This window comes from Spinacia oleracea, chromosome 6, assembly GCF_020520425.1.
Source record: "Spinacia oleracea cultivar Varoflay chromosome 6, BTI_SOV_V1, whole genome shotgun sequence".
NCBI lineage: Eukaryota > Viridiplantae > Streptophyta > Magnoliopsida > Caryophyllales > Amaranthaceae > Spinacia > Spinacia oleracea.
In genome coordinates this window covers 86,520,771-86,538,037 of record NC_079492.1, presented here as the reverse complement: position 1 = coordinate 86,538,037, position 17,267 = coordinate 86,520,771, and the positions used below count along the sequence as shown (strand labels likewise).

The 17,267-nt window shown below is 38.1% G+C and overlaps 2 protein-coding genes and 2 long non-coding RNA genes across 8 annotated transcripts; 2 read left to right on the top strand and 2 right to left on the bottom strand.

Moving 5' to 3' along the window:
* Positions 1-992: 992 nt before the first annotated feature.
* Positions 993-2,714, bottom strand: LOC110778766 (3-ketoacyl-CoA synthase 4-like). Its single transcript, XM_021983328.2, has one exon. It carries the CDS (start codon positions 2,607-2,609, stop codon positions 1,269-1,271), a length of 1,341 nt encoding a protein of 446 aa, XP_021839020.1. The 5' UTR covers positions 2,610-2,714; the 3' UTR covers positions 993-1,268.
* Positions 2,715-4,149: 1,435 nt separating this feature from the next.
* LOC110778896 (uncharacterized) lies at positions 4,150-7,046 on the top strand. 4 transcript variants are annotated; one of them, XR_008924206.1, is made up of 3 exons: positions 4,150-4,383; positions 4,761-4,882; positions 5,421-7,046. It is a non-coding gene; the product is annotated as an uncharacterized lncRNA (long non-coding RNA). The 4 variants fall into 4 exon arrangements; XR_008924208.1 differs by having other exon boundaries at positions 4,150-4,882; positions 5,421-5,507; positions 5,657-7,046; XR_008924209.1 differs by having other exon boundaries at positions 4,150-4,882; positions 5,421-6,057; positions 6,207-7,046.
* A 1,812-nt stretch (positions 7,047-8,858) lies between these two features.
* Positions 8,859-11,900, bottom strand: LOC130463331 (uncharacterized). Its single transcript, XM_056832428.1, has one exon. The coding sequence runs from the start codon at positions 11,898-11,900 to the stop codon at positions 8,859-8,861; it is 3,042 nt and encodes a 1,013-aa protein (XP_056688406.1).
* A 91-nt stretch (positions 11,901-11,991) lies between these two features.
* On the top strand, positions 11,992-16,953 carry LOC110778767 (uncharacterized). Of its 2 annotated transcripts, XR_008924132.1 has the most exons (4): positions 11,992-13,518; positions 13,645-13,692; positions 14,123-14,595; positions 16,284-16,953. It is a non-coding gene; the product is annotated as an uncharacterized lncRNA (long non-coding RNA). The 2 variants fall into 2 exon arrangements; XR_008924131.1 differs by having other exon boundaries at positions 11,992-13,692; positions 16,284-16,951.
* Positions 16,954-17,267: the final 314 nt, after the last annotated feature.

Sequence of the window (17,267 nt, the reverse complement as noted above, 5' to 3'; positions counted from 1 at the left end):
ACACCAAAAAATCGCATTGATTTGGTGGTGGAGTTTTAAACTTGACTAATGCACTGATCGATATGTACACCAACAATATAATTCAATTCAATCAATTTCTTATTGGATTTGTTGTTTGATCATTTCAATTTTCTTTGATTATTACTTCTATTTTTGTTTTATGTTTAACTTTTAGGTTGATTAATTTGATTAATTAGGTGAACAATTTGTGGAAATCAAATTCTGCAGTTTAAAACCAGTTTGAGTATTTGGTGCAACTTAGTTTCAAAATAGGTGTATATTGTGCAATAGGTTTATAAATAGGGGTATTCTGTGAATTATAAACACGACTTAACGGAGGACTAACGGAAGGTCGGTTTAGGGGTATTTGGTGCAAACTTGGAAAAAAATAGGGGTATATAATGTGAATCGAAACACGCGAGGGTATTTGGTGCGTTTTTGCAAACCTCGGGGGTATTTCATGAAAAACCGTTCAATTTATTTGATTAAGGTATTGCGAATCGGTGAATCCAATGATAAATGTATGTGCATGATTGATATGGGTGCAATTTTTGCAACTTGAGGACTAAATTGTCTTTTTATCTTACCTAATACAATCCTCTAATTGAAAAAGCTCATTGAAGCAACTTTTTTGAAATTAGATGATTCATCTCAATCCTCTATTTCAATCCTCTTACTTCCAAACACCTAGATTAGAGGATTGAATTGGTCAAACCTCTAAATTGGCAAAATCCTCTAATTTTTTGCCAATCCTCTAACAACCAAACACCACCACCGACTTCGTAATTCAATCTACGATGACATTTCAAAGGTTACCCGGCCTATCGAAGTGAGATAAAAAGAAGTAAAACGTGATTATTCTCAATGTGGTTAACGCATAAGGTGATTATTATCAAAAAATTAAAATAAAAAATCTTTAACCCGTTTTTCCTGGCAATAGCTAGGGGTTGACGGGCATCCTTGATAAGTTGATAACCTCTATGCTTCTACAGTAAAGAAGAAAATGATCACTTATCTAGCTTTGAGCCAACCTAAGTTGACGCATTTACTGTATGTAAGATACATTCATACACCAATTACTCTATAGTTTGCTTGTTACACCACATATGTATTGCTATATACTTTGTATACGACTAATAGTAACTCCTGACATTGATTATTATTTTTTTTTTTTGAGGGAATCTCCTGACAATGAATTTAATTGTCAGATTGAACTACCAAATTAATTTCCAATAATATTTAAAAGTAATATAATTACTCCCATCGATCTACCAAGATTTAAGTGGGTACCTATGGATGCAATCATACCATGGATTATTTTTATCATCATTTGAATCTTGTAACGCTTTCCAAACCAAACTCCCAGCCTTGAAACCTGTCCCAAATGCCAACATCCATACTCTATCCCCTCTTTTTATCCTTTTTTTTGCTTCAAAATAAGCCAACTCGTAGAACACTAGGCTACTCGACGTGTTCCCGAACCGGTGGAGTGTCATTCGAGCCGGCTCCGTGACCGTGTCCTCTAACTTCAACACCTTCCCTACTTGTTCAATCACTGCCTTTCCGCCTGTGTGGATGCAAATATGCTCGAACGCAGTCGTAAAATCGGGTACCATTACTTTAGACTCGCCCCGAGTCAACACGGTGAGCGCCACCGATTTGACGTACCTAGCGAGTTGACTTAGTGGAAGGACTCTTGGTGCAAGAGTGGTTAAATGAGCCCGCAAGTTTTGACCCGCCACTCTAATTAAGTCCTTGGTGAGTGAAACACCCGTATTGCCTTTGTCATCTTCCTCTTGAAACGCTGCTTTATAGGAACTGTCATCCGCCCCATAGTGCGTCCGAAGCGAGTGAGCTAGTTGAAACTTGGCATCCCGGCGACGACTTGGATCATTTGTCACGATCGCCGCCGCACATCCGACTCGAAAAATGCAATTAGTAACCAGCATTGACCTGTCCTCCCCAAAATACCAATTAATGCCGATATTCTCTGTAACAACGACAAGTGCATTTTTGACATTTCGTCCTGAACCACGTAAAATATGGGCAGCCATATCAATAGAGAGAATCCCACTTCCACATCCCATCCCACTAAGATTATAAGTTTTGATATTGGGATCCATTTTATAATGATTAACCAATAAAGATGTTAGACAAGGTTCAGGTGAAAAACTACCACATGTAACAATAACAATATCAATATCCTTAGGGTTCATCTTGGCCGTCAATAGTAAATTATTGACGGCGGAGAATATACCCTCTTTAGCCTCTAGCCATGCAGAGTCTAAAGATGCCTTATTACAACCTTCAAATATAAATGGAGGGGCATAAGTCTCCTCTCCTAAACCCGATTTTTTATAGATTGAAAGCATAAAATGAAAACTCTTGTAAGAAAAAGAATTGGATTTTTGAACAAAATACTCGCAAAGTTCGAGATTACATTTACGATCCAAGGGAGGTTTGTAACAAGAGTAGCTTAGGAGGAGGATCGGGTAAGGCTTAAAGAACAAGTAGTAGAGGAGGATGAGAAGGAGGAGAGGCAAAGAGAGGGAGAGGATGGAGAATAACAATGAGGGTATTTGAATGTATGTTAAGGATATTTTCATCATTTTCTTAGTTTATTTGGTAATTTTGTTGATGAAATTATGATTTATGAGTGAAGAAATGGAAGAAAATGGTTGAGTTTTTATATTGTGAGAGCGTTGAAATTGTCTGTCTTTAGAGGGTTGGGAAGCCAAGCAATAACTTCCCCTGCCTGAATGGCTTCATTTTTCAAGTTTTTCTTACGGTTGGGGAAATTTCTACGGCGATTAATGCTAGAGTGCGTATCCAATAGGACCAATACCATGCCGCCCTTTTGCTATTTCGATTCTTCAACCTTTTTTTTTAAAACATTTTTTATGACAACCCCATTCCTTTTCTTCGATTTTACTAGTTGTTGCATGGGTGGTCCGCGCGTGCCCTCCAAGGTAGCAACTCCACCGATTTCAGGCTAAAATGTTTTTAATTTTTTTTTTAGTACGAGGAGTTCTCACCTCGTTGTTGGGTGGGTGGTCTGTACGCCGCTCTCATGTTGCAATTACTAATTTGGCCGTTTTCCGCCTAAAATGCTAAAAATAATTGAATTTTTTCGAAATCACCAATTTTATAAGGTTTCCAATTTACATGTTGTCAAGGCCTCAATTCTTATATGTGACCAGTCACACCATCAACTTGATGGTGTAGCATGTTCACACTTATAATTAAGTTCAACGTGTTTAAATCTTAGAAAATAAAGTAACATCAACAAAGAATATAAAGTAACATCAATATAGAAAATAAAGTAACTCAGTATATACAAAGAACTTCTAACATGAAATTGAAGAAAATTCTATGAAACAAGAAAAATAACAGTGAAAACAATGTATAAGTAACACTAGCATAGAAAGTCAAGTAACATCAGTTATACAAGAAACCTCTAATATGAAATTAAAGAAACTGCAATAACTAAAAGGTAACATCAGCATAGAAAGTCAAGTAACATCAGTTATACAAGAAGCCTCCAACATGAAATTACATAAATTGCAATAACTAAAAGGTAACACCAACATAAAAAGTCAAGTACCATCAGTCTATATAAGGAACCTCAAACATGAAATTCAAGAAATTGTAGTAAAACAAGAAAATAACAACGAATACAACGTATAGGTAACATTATCATAGAAAGTCAAGTAACATCGATCTATATACAAGGAACCTCAAACATGAAACTGCAATAAAACAAGAAAAGTAACAAAGAATACTATGTATAAGTAACACCAACATAGAAAATCAAGTAATACCAGTCTATACAAGGAACATCTAACATGAAATTCAAGAAACTGCAGAAAAACAAGAAAAGTAACAACTAAGATAATGTATAAGTAACACCAGCATAGAAAGTCAAGTAACACTCGTCAATAACTTGGACCGTATAAACTACGTGCGCCACACCATCAAGTTGATGGTGTGACTGATCACACATAAGACGTGTTGTTGTCAAGGTGTCAACGTCAAAAAGAAAGTGGGTTTGATTTAATTTTATTTTTGTTAAATTAGTCAGCCAAAACTGGCTAACTCGTTCACATCGGTTTTACTTTAAACAAGTTGATTTTGGATATATTAATCTTTAACCTTTTAAAAGTGGGAGGAATATTACTGTAGCTTATCTACAGTAATTGAAACGACGCGTTGCTTTTAATTACAGTACTACACTATACTCGTCTCTCTCCTCTCATTCGTAGTGGCTTCTTTCACCCTCACTATTCTTTTCTCTCCTGAAATCCTCCCTCATTTCCTCCATCCATGGGCAAACTACTTTCATGCATGGATTCTCTTCATTTTAATGGAATTATTAATTTTCAGGTAAATTTTCTCTCTATTTTGCTCTCAATTGTCAATTTCTAGGTTTTCTGTTCTTTTTGTTTGAAATTGCGACCTTTGATAATCTATGGCAGACGGTTTATACGTGGTTTAAAGTAAAGGATATTACTTTCTCTTCCTTTTCATAGAATTACCCTGAATTTCTATTTTTTGTTCATGATTTTTGTGAAAAATCAAAATCAAAATCAGGGTTTAACGAGAGCTATTTCAATCGAAAAAACGCCATTGATGCTAGCATGAGCACCTATCAATTCCTTGTTTGTTCCTTGTTTTCCTTCTAATTTCGCTTTTTATTTTTTAATTTGGGGTTTTATTGTCATGATAAAGATATATATTAACTTTGAGTGTTATTTCTTCAGATTGACAATAGCAATTCGAGGAGATCGGCGACAATTCCTATTCGTGCGAATGGTATCAATACTTGTATAGAGTTATCAAGTCCCCTCCCCCTTCTCCTTTGAGAAATTCTAAGTTTTTTCAGGTGATTCTTTTTTAATTTAAAGGGTTTTATTTTATTATGCTTTGTTGATATTTACAATTTGTGCAAAAAGTTGTGATGGGTATCTTTGATTTGGATGATAAATTATGGATCTTGTAGTGGATTGATCTCCAATTTGTGAAACAGGATGTGGATAGTAATGCAACATGTAGACCATTAGGGGAAATGTTGGTTGTGATGTGATGTGTTATTGTGTTATGTTAATTGTGTCCATTAGGAGAGGGTAGATGTGAAATGGGGCTGAAATGTTTTTGTTTTTGCTAAATGATCAATCAATTTGTTGTTATTGTAAGTCCATGGTGCTCTCACTTCGTCATTGTACCGTATGATGACCGATGAGCCTAATTTTCATTGTGCAATGCTGATGATGAAGCAATGTTGCTTACTTTGTAGAATTCAATTCGGTCATGAATGAAGGGTTTTGATGTTTGTCAAGATGTTGTGGTTGAAGAGAGGGTATTTGAGCCATCTTTTCATTATTTTTACTAAATCCTTTACTTTTTGTGTCTCTTGGTGGCAGTCAAACATGAGAATTTTGGTTAGGGGAGGAGAAGGATTCATTGGCTCCCACCTGGTGGATAGATTGATGGAAAATGAAAATATTGAGGTGAGCATTGTTCCTTTTCAATTGACAAATGATCAAACAAGGAAGATGATACGGCAATCTTAGTGCATAATGCAAATTTCCTATTCTGTTCTTGTTCCGCTTGGGGGAGAGGGGGAAGTGGCTAAATTATTTTCTCGATGTCTTAACAGGTGATTGTGTTTTCCCTGTCAACCTTTAATTGATTAACAGATTTGGTATGTTGCGTGAGAGTATGAGATAAGCTGTTTGAAATGTTGTGCACAAGGCAACTGCTCCAAAATCAACATAAGACATGAACATGCATCATGTGATTCTTGTCAGATTCATTGTAGTTACATAGTAGAAGTGATTTATGTAATGAGATCTAAGAATGTTATCATATTGTGAATGGCTTATGGCAATATTATCATAGTTTGCAGAGAAAAGAAACTAACAGTTGTAGTTGTGCTACCTTGTTTTGATGTCATCTTTTTAGTATATAAGTTTGTTTGGGCGTGCTTGAATTTGGTCCAGTAAACAAAAGCAGAGACTACGCCAACCTCCTCTTACTAACGGAAAGCAAATAACTGAGGTTAGCAACACAGTATGATAATTGTTCATATTTTTTTCGTTGGCGAATATTTGGTGCTATACCAATCTTCTGACAGCTGACACCTCACCTTTCGTCCACCCTTTAGTGACTGATTGTGCACCTACATATGATCGCTTGTGATGTTACAGGCTTTCAGCAATGATTGTGACCAAGTCATGCGTGCGTGACTTTGGTTTAGTTTTTCTAGTGGGTTAATGTTTTCGATGTGGTGGTATCCTGCTTGCTGGTGAAAGGTGATAATGTGTTGCTTAGTTCTGTTTTCAGAGCCCGTAAGTCGGTAAGTGGGAATGTCTGTTGTTGCGCGCGTACATACCAGCAGCAATAGCAGGGAGTTTAATTCCTGGTGCAGTTTTATTGGGGAAGTGCTGTTTTGCCGAAGAATTTTGGAGGCCTTAGTGTGGGTGTTATCATTAAATGGAACAAAGCTGCTATGGGAAAACATGTATGGGCACTCGCAATAAAACAGATGGATACATTCTATCTATTTACACTCACAGGAATGGGAGAACTGCAGTCCTCCTGAAGACCGCCGTTTTTATTGGAAAAGAGTATGTGAATTCAAGGAAATACTCAAGGACAGTTGAAAAATCCAGTTAAGTTTTCAATCCAGATAGCTTATTAACTGGAAAATCTGCGGAACAGGTTTATTACCATATAAGGCATTGTTTATTACTTTATTACCTGGGTTGCAACACAGTGGTTGAAAACAAAAGAGAGGTTGGCCAAGATTGGTTTTGCCAATCGAAATAAACACCCCTACAATGTGATGGTGGTGGTACTTCTCATGTCTTTAGTACAAACACGCGTATAACATTTCACTAATTTTATCGCAAAATTAATTTTCCCGGTAATACCGCGCGCGTTGCGCCCGGTTAAGCCACTAGTAACCACAAATGTTGGACTAAACAACATCAACACTGATGGTGTAAGGTTTAATGATGCATATGCAAGCAACAAAGTAATTCCCATATTACAAAAGTAGCTTCTTACCTCAGCAATTTGATTGGTTAGCTTCTAGATTAAGGAGTAGTGCACTGTGATTGGTTGTTACATATCATAAATTCATAATGTAATAAAGAGGATGAAGTATAAATCCTCTTATTTGTACGTTGTTGTAAGTATCCATCCATAAGTTTATGTGGACTTTTTACGGAGGGACGAAACTTGGAGTCCTAAAAACTTGTTCTTGTTTGGTTCGGGCGCAGTTAGGGAGGGCACGCTACAAAGTGTATGCATCCTAGACTAATTATATGATTATGTGCAATTAATATGTATCCTGGCATTAAGGTTTTTCCGCATGAGTTATGTTGTTCATATGTATCATAACCTAACACCTTTTACGTATGTCATGCTTCCAAACCCTTTTATCCCTGATATGTCTAAGTTAGATCCTTTCGATGGGAAGAATTATATGATATTGGTCTAATATGATGGAGTTTTTCTTGGGTCAAATTGGGGTAGATTATTGCCTTACTGTTCTTGCTGCCCCTTCTAATTCCACTAGGGATTTTGAGAAAGATAACAAAACTTGTCATGGGAAAATTAATAATTATTTATTAATACTTATTAATTATTGATTAGTGAAAATTTAAGGATAAAAAAGTAATTTGAAGATTGAAAAGGCCATACAATAAAGTTAATAAGACTAGTTTTTTATTTTTGGCGAATAAGCTAGATTTTCAGCTTACCAAAAATCACTTTACCAAACACTTTTTTTTTTATGTTTGACCAACATATAAAGCCAAGGTCCTAAAAGTTAGTGAAAAAGCCACCAAAATCCATTTACCAAACACTCCAAAAATAAACAACTTATGAAAGACTAAATTGTTCTGAAGGTCCCTAAACTTTTCCAAAAGGAGCAGTTTAGTCCCTCAACTTTGAAAAGGAGCAGTTTAATCCCTCAGAATGAATGGAATCAGCTACTTTGGTTAACACCGTTTCATTTTCCGTTAAATTCAATTAAATAATAATAAAACTGCTTAAAAAAGTAGAAAATTAATTTACACGTGTATAAATAATTTAAAACACCTGATTTTGATTATGACTTAGCTTTTTCAACTTCCTCATTTGGCTTTTTTCCATGTACACGACTACACGCACATCACTCCTCTAATTTCCAGCCCCCACCTTCTTCATTTTTTGCGTAGAAACAAACAAGATTAAATTGCTTTCAGCTACTTAGGATTTACCCTCTTCCCATTTTTTCTCTTTGCAATCTTTAAATGCCAGCTTGTCTCTCATAGTTCACGATTAAATACCTCACCTTTTTTCTTCGCGTTGTCTGGAAAATTTTGTTCCAAATCGTTTCTTTTTGTCAATCTTCGAATCACCCTTTAATTTTCACGAATTTCCCTATTTATAATTGGTTGATCGCTTCAAATTTACTCCAACTTTCTGGGGGTGCTATGTATTCTGTTGATTGATCAAAAGGGTATGTTTTTTTTTGTGTGTTTTAATTATGTTTTCTCTCTAAAATTCAATCTTTCTGCTTTTATATTCATGGGATCGTCATCAAAGCTTTGAATTGATTTTGGTATGATTTTATTTGGTGTTGTTACATAAATTAATCTAGTTGTTCCGGGTTGACAATTGACAATTGTTGCCTCAGGGTTGTGAAGAAGGGCATATATGACAATTGTTGCCTCAGGGTTGTGAAGAAGGGCATTTGCTTATCTGCCGACTTGCTCACAAATCTGTTTAAGGCGGCCATTTTTCCTGTCAGCCGCTGTATGTCTTTTACGCTCTTGGGTTGCGGCAGACTGATGATTGCTTCTACTTTTTCAGGGTTGGCGTCTATGCCACGCTCGCTGACCAAGAAACCCAGGAATTTTCCCGACCTTACTCCGAAGACGCATTTTTTTTGGGTTTAATTTCATCCTGTATTTTCTCAAAGTTTCAAAAGTTTCTCGGAGGTCGTTAACATGATCCTCCTCCTTCCGGCTTTTTACGATAGAGTCATCTACATAGACCTCCACGTTTCTGCCTTTTTGGTCGGCGAACACCTTGTCAACCAGCCTTTGATATGTTGCCCCTGCATTTTTCAACCCGAACGGCATCGCCTTATAACAGAAAACTCCTGCATCTGTGATAAAGGCCGCCTTCTTCCTGTCTGATTTATGCAGGCTGACCTGATGATACCCTGAGAAAGCATCTAGGAAACTGAGCATTGCGTGACCGCTAGTGGAGTCTACCAGCCTATCAATCCGTGGCAGGGGGTAGAAATCTTTCGGACATGCTCTGTTAAGGTTGGTGAAATCTACGCACATTCTCCATGACCCACTTGACTTTTTTACCATTACCACGTTTGCCAACCATTCGGGGTAGTCACATGGCTCAATGAAACCTGCCGCCAGAAGTTTATCCACCTCTTCTTGTATTGCTGTCATTTTTTCCGTGGAGAAATTACGTTTTTTCTGCCGTACAGGCCTAACATTTCTGTCGGCGTTTAATCGGTGAACCATTATCTCTGGATCGATACCAGGCATCTCATCCGCCGAGAATGCGAAGATGTCCGCGTGCTCTCTCAGCAAGCTTATGAGGTTGACCTTCATGTCACTCCCCATTTCCGTACCGATCACGACTGTTCTATCCATGTTTCCAGCCTCCAGCTCGATATTTTCTGTCAGACCATCTGGCATTGGTCTTGGTGCTGATACCGGCCTTTCATCAAAGTGTTCCATGTTTAGGTCGGTTCGACCCCTTTTTGTGCAGCTCTTCCTTTTTGACAGTTGTTCTTGTCTTGCCGGCTTAGTAGTCAAGTGTATCTCTTGCCTTGCCGGCTCAGTAGTCAAGTTCACTTCTGGGACCATTCTTCCCGGTGTTCTCAAAGCAGTCAAGTAACAGGACCTTGCCGCCAACTGACTTCCCCTTATCTTTGCCGGCCTTTCCAGGTTCGACATATATATCATTGTCAAGTGATAGGTGGAGACTACCGCCTGCACGTCATGTATGAATGGGCGACCGATGATCACATTGTAGGCCGCTGGCACTTTAATGATTAGGAAATCCACCATGAGATCTCGCATTTCGGATCCTTCTCCGATTTTCACCGGCAGCCTTATACTACCCTCTGGGTACACTGTAGATCCTGAGAAACCGATTACTGGGTAGTTTACCCTTTGAAGTTCGTCCTCTAGTATGTGCAATTGTTTGAAAGCTTCCCAGAAGATGATGTTTGCTGAGCTGCCGCCGTCTACCAGTACTCTGTTCACATCGGCATTTGCTATATCAATTGTAAGAACTAGTGGGTCATCATGCGGGAAAATGATGCCTCTGCAATCCGATTCCGAGAATGTCATCACTGGTATGCTGGGTGGGTTAGGCCACACTCTTGTGTTATGAAAGTTTACCATGTGCCTGTGTTCCTCCAAGCTTCTACTGGCGCCGCTTATTGTCCCTCCGTGGACTGGGCCGCCAGAAATTACATACACGGGTGGTTTTTTCCCGCCATCCCTCTGTTCTGCTCTGGCACTGGTTTCCGGCTGTTTTTGCTCGATTCTAGGCGGCTGATATGGTTGCTCGATTCTAGGGTATTGTTGTTGATTTTGCTGTTGTGGCCGGTATGAATTGGTAGGGTTTCCTCCCACCGAGTTGTTGTTACCATTTCCCTGCCTTGCCCTATACTGTGAGAAATACCCCTTTCTGACCATATCCTCAATGTTGTCTTTGAGGTCTCTGCAGTCCTCTGTTAGGTGGCCGTGCTCATTATGGAAGTCACAGAATTTCTTGACATTCCTTTCCCTACTCTGCATTGGTGGCGGCCTTCTCCAGCCATCCATCTTGTTGTTTATGTTATAAATTGCCGTCCGCGGTGTGTTCAGCGGAGTGTAGTTATCAAAGAGTCCTCTGGACTCCCTTCTGTCTTGCCGGCTTCTCTGCCCTTGTGGATTGGCATTTCTGTTATTCTGGTTTCTCTGGCCTGCCCCTTGCTGATTATTGCTCTGATGAAAATTGTTTCCTCCCTTTCCCGTCTGTGGGTTATAGCCTGGATTGTACCCGACATTTCCGCCGGTTGCCACTACCACATTGGAGATCTTCATCATTTCATCCCCCCTGATGTACTCGTTGGCCTTGTGCAGGACGTCACCCAGATTGGTGTATGACTTCCGGCTGAGATATTTCTTGAATTCGCACTCTTGCATTCCCCTCATAAGAGCCAGAACAGCAACCTCCTGCTGCAAATTGGGAATAGTGATTGACTCGTTGTTAAAGCGGGTGAGATAATCCCTTAACGGCTCTCTATCTCTTTGAGCGAACGACATCAACTCTCCCGATGATTTCTTTCTCTTCTGTTTGCTCACAAATCGTGACAAAAACGACGCCTGCAGCTGTCGGAAACTGTATATGGAGTGTGCCTCTATGCCCTTATACCAGCTCGCTGCCACTCCTAGGAGTGTGGATGGGAATACTTTGCACCACATGGCATCAGAATCAGTGTACAGCATCATGTGCTGTTCGAATGTGGTGCAGTGATCCTCCGGATCTGTCGTCCCATCGTATCTTCCTGTCGGGATTTTTATCCTTTCCATCCTTTCTTCTAGGATTTCTCGGCACAGGGGAGAATCCTTTGGCTGGATTGTCTGCCGTCTAGCTATCTGTAGAACCGGCGCTCTTCGTTCATATTTCGCGGTGGGGACTTGCTCTGTTTCAGGCCATTCTGTTTCCGCCGGATCCGAGCGCTTTCTTTTTTCTGGGGTGTTTTCTTGATTCAGGGCGGTTAGGAGATCCCTAACAGGTAACTGGGGAACCGCCGACCTGGTCTTTCTTAGACTGCCGACTGACCCTGGCTGCTGCGAAGCTGGTAGCTCTGACAAAGCGGCCATCACCGCTGACAGTGTTTTCAATTGCTCTCCCGTGAATACTTCCGACAGGGGAGACAGGCGCTCCTGCAGCGTATGCTCCAGCGGAGTTTTCGGTTGCTCTCTGGCAGGGCTTTCTATTTCTAACTCATCATCATCCTCCACTGTGAATTCCCTTTGTGCCGGTATCGAGGTGTTTTTTGTTATTGGGCTGATAACTGATTGTGCTTGTGACGGATGGACGGGGTTTAGAAGTGAGGGTTGAAACTTGGAGGTTGTCGCCGGTTGTGGGGTTGTTGCTTTTTCTTGACTTTTCTTTGATTTTTTACCGTCTTTCTGTGAGAAATCCATGCTGACTGTTCTACCGTTTCAAGGGATAAGGTCCCCTCCTTCTAGCGCCAATTGTTCCGGGTGTGGAATGAGAACAGCTGACTGTGGGATACTGGATTCCTGTCGAGATTGCCGGTTGATATCTGCACAACAGAATGGATTAACTAGCCTCGGGGGTGGTTCGAGGATCCCCCCTCCGATGCTTAAGTAAGATTACTGAGAGATTAAGAGATGATTAGGGAGTAAGAAAGAAGTGTGTTTAAGTGTTTGTGTACCTCATAGCAATAAATGAGGTGCTCCTTATATAGACCAATCCAAGGGTACGATCTGGTAGGTCCCTTGTGGTTAGATAGCGACCTGTTGATAGTGACCCTTGGTTGGTTGTCTTCATGATAATGCCGGTAGGTTGTCTTGCAAATAGTGCTGGTAGAGGATATTTACCTAAGATGACCAGATTACCTGCAGGTTAAGTTTACATACGGGGAGTTCTGCCGGTACCAGGTGGTGCCGGTAGGACACCCCGTACACTAGTTGTTGTTAATAAAAAGTATCATTTGATTTATACTGTACAATATTGATTTATAAATTATGGTTGCTTGAATTTGTACCACAATGACCCAACTCATGCACAAAAAGGACAAGTATTTCGAATTCTCAATTCCCATGGAAGTTGGAACTTGGAACTATACATTCCCCATGGTAGTAATGCGAGCAAGGAAGTTGCTTAGCTGCTTTACCACTTCCTCCTCATAAACTTCGTCCTTACATATTGCTTGATTTTTATTGCTTGATCGTTTCGACTCCCGAATTTGTTCTTCCGATATAATATTGAAGAGGGTGGGTCGGGAAAATACAGGGGTAGGAGAGAGAGAGCTGTGTTTAGAAGGGGATCGAGAAGAATGGGAATTTGTGGATTTATCTCTATTATATATGCTAAGAGCTGAGGGGTTTTTTCGTAACATCACTTTTCGTGTCCACCATGTAAAATACCAAAATACCCTCAAACCTTTTACTTAACTCCGCCTCCGCCGCTTCACTCTCACTGTCTCACACATCACACATATCTCTCTTTCTCTCTCCTAGGTCTTCGGCGTCCCTAACCCTTCCTGCTCCCTTCCGTTTTCTCTCTCCTTCCTCTTCATCTTCTTCGATCTTCTTCCTCTAATCCTCTTCCACCAAACCCCATCCTCCATTCTAGACCCTAAATATTTCGTGTCTCTTTCACCGCACACGCAAACTCTCTCTCCTCCGCCTCTCGCCTTCTCCATCGCCATCACCATCACCATCAGCGTCTGATCTTCTGGAGATCCGGGTGAGATTTCAACAAATTGTTCGAATTTTCATTTTTTTTCAATTGATTCTGGAGATTTTGCTGATTTGATGTGTTTTTTCCAATTGTTTTTTCAATTCTCAATTCTTTCGATTTTAATTTTTAAAGATTTGGGGACGAAATCGAGTTCCAAATCACGCTCTTTCTCTCTCTCAGGTAAATCACTCAATTTCTTTCATTTCTTAAATTTTTCGATTTCAAATTTGTAAGATTTGGGGGTTTAATTTGTTTCAGCTCCATTGATTTAAGATCGATTTCAAATCTGTAAGATTTGGGGGGTTTAATCTTGCGTAAGTTGTTTTTCCTTCAATATTTACTTCATTTTGATGACTAATTACGATTTTTGATGCCATTGTATCACGTTAATTATGTTTGTGGAAAGTCCTCGATTTGGGTTTGTGTATGGAATTTAATTGAATTGGTTTGTGAACGAAATTTCTGGAAACGACTTGATTTGGGTTTCTCTTGAAATGGTTGCTTTTGATGTGCGGAAGTTTAATTGACCTGGAAATTCAAAAGGGTTTTAGTCTTCTGATGTTCAATATTGTTGATAATTTTATGTTTCTGATTGAATGTTTGTTTATAGGGAAAAAAAAATTCGTCGAAGATTTACCGAGTATTGTATGTATCTCTTCTTTCTCTCTCCAATTATTCCAATTAATTGAATTTATTTCCATTTGTGTTGAGAAATATAATTGATGATTTGTTCTTTTTGTTTTTGTTATAGATGCAGCAATAAAAGTCAGATATAATACTACTAAGTGCAGTTGGACAAGTATTTAAGCGCAATTAATTATATTGTTTAATTTTGTTATTACTGTTATTTATGATTTAACTTGAGACTTGAGCCTGCATCAGAAACTGATTGGAGTTGAGCTTGATTTAGTGAAAGTATTTTAAGTTTTTGAATTTGTTTTACTAAAATAGGAAACAAGAGAGGGTGTGAAAGAGCCTAGACCAAAAGCTTATAGAGATCAGAATCATGGTGGCGATTCGACGGTGCAGGGTTCAAGGACTAAGTGACGGCAAGGTGGAGTCTGGATTAGAAAGAAGGGTTGGGTTAGTATTATTGACTGTATTTCGCCGTTCAATTTCCCAATTTCAATTTTTAATGGGTGATTAATAGTTATGAATATATGTGGTTAAGTAAATAATAATAACTCAATTGGTTTAATTTATTTATATGAGTGATTAAATATAGAAAGAAAAGGGTTTACTACTTCACATTAGAATCCTTATATAATAGATATGTTTCTACATTATAATCCATCTTATTTAGATCACAAAACGAATATGAATTAGCAGATCATACAGTCTCTACTAGCCAGTAGAAGCAAAACAAAAAGCTAATAGATTTTAACCCTAAAATGTAACCGAATCTAAGCGAGCCTCACAATAAAGACTTGGTGCTTTCAAAGATAATGCTGATCAAACTTCGTGGTACATAAAAAAAAAACCCACCACGCTTGGTACAATAAACGGTGGAACGGAAAACAAAGACAAAAAAAGCTCAATGTTAACAGAAACACCACCAAATCTTATCATGTCATATGCATTGTGAAGGAAGCATGTCAAAAAAAACAATGTATTCAGCTTTTCTTTTCATGTTTATATTCTCTTTCTTTTCTTCTTAATTCCAAAGCTGATTGGGTTTCTTTAAGCAGTGGGGATATAATGGTACACAAGCAACTACTTTTGATGGAAATATCAGCTAGCCATTGTTTGATGACAAGACTGGGGGTTTAGTTGTTACATCAAGAACCGTACATCATACATGCAGTTTTAGAAATTAAGTCCTGAAAGACTAGAATTGCAAGGCTAAGGGTCTAAATTCTGAACCTCATAAATAAGACAATGGTCCTTCAGTAACATATGGAGATACAACTTTAACCCAAAAAAAGTAAGGAGATATAACTTTAACCACAAAACCATACGGAGATATAACAACAGGCATTTGAAACATACTAAGATGAAACCAAAGGCTAACCTATTTATATGAATGATTGAATATATGATTTTTCAGTAGGCAAACTAAACTTACTATTAGGAATACATATTCGCGTGCACATAAGACTTTTGGTTGGTTTAATTTTCATTTCTTACCAAAATTAAATTCTTGGTGTTTTCATTTACTTAACCAATATGTTTAAGGATTGAAACATATTGTCACAGAACACTTGGGCTGTTGAATTCAAACATGATCATTCTTAATTTATATGTTGCTTAAAGCCTACTCTTAATACTTAGGCTGTTGTTTCTGATGTTTACTGTTCAATTTAATTTTTTACTGCATATTTGTTTCAATCATTTGCTGATGATAATTTTGGATTTTAGCCTAATATAAAATCCAATCTACCTAAAAATAAAATTGAATAATGTAAACTGTTTAGCCTTAATTTTACTATCATTTTCTTACATTGAGAATATTGTACATCAATGTTGGACCTGATGATCATCCTTAATTTAGGCTAAACAGTAGGCTAAACAGGTAACTAAAACGGAATATATCAGTACTTGGTTTTGTGACAATATGTTTCAATCCTATCTCTTTATGTTGGTAATCTAAACTTCAATTAAGGGTATCATTAAGCAAACTGATAGGTAGTGATTCAAAAATTCTATCTAGCTCATCTTTGAACTCAGCAGAAACACATTGCGTGCATATCTGGCTTTAAATATTACAAAACAGAGAAGAGCAAGGTTGTATTTTGTAATTTTTATTCTTCCTTCCTCAGTCTTTTTTCAAGGTTCTCAAAAGGGACATTCCATGGGAGACATACATGACGACCAAGTTGATCACTGGGACAACCCTTCAACTTTTAAGACGTTATAACAAGAAACCTGAGAACTAGAGAGCTTTATTGCTAGATGATGTATTTTTTCATCTTTGCTTCTTTCTCGAAGTATAGGTTGTTGAAGAATTTTAACTACAATCTTTTTGTCAAATGCATCTAGTGACACAAAATCTCTTTTAATTTTGTTGTGATCTGTCATGGCCTACCCCGTTCCTAACTATATAATTTCTATTGAATGTTTGTATGATTATGTTCAGCATAGATTCATAGAAGAGGGTTCATTACTCTGTTTCACTATGATTACATGCATGATTACTTTGTTTCACTATTTACTTTGTGAATAATTTTTTATCTAATATTTTATTTATATTTAGTGGTAGTAATACAATGTTAAGTTTTTATATAATCCCGCACGCATCGCGTGCATATAAGACTAGTTGTTAATAGGGGAGAGAGAAATTGATGGGTCAAATAAAGTCTTGTTTAATCATGCTGGAAACTTCCTTAGAAGACGCCATTAAAGTGAGGAGAAAAGCTTGAGTGTTGAGAGTATGGTGGGAGGAGTAAATAGGCATTTTATCTTTATTTTTTTAAAATGTTTATAGGTAAAAGTAACTGATATTTTGTCATTTTCTTCATTTATATTAATTTGCCTATATTTTTAATTCATTTTCGCAGATGTTAGTAACAGAAGGTAAAAAACAACGGATTCCATCCAGTTTGAAGGACTAAACTGCTCCTTTTCAAAGTTGAGGGACTAAACTGCTCCTTTGGCAAAATTTAGTGATCTTCAGATCAGTTTACTCACGTACTTATGAAAAGATGATATAAAATGGTCTGATGGGAGAGAAGTATCACAGAGAAGTACGGAGTAGGAAACTTGTAAAAGCTACTCCCTCCGTTTCTTTTTGTTTTTTACGTTTGACCTTTTGCACG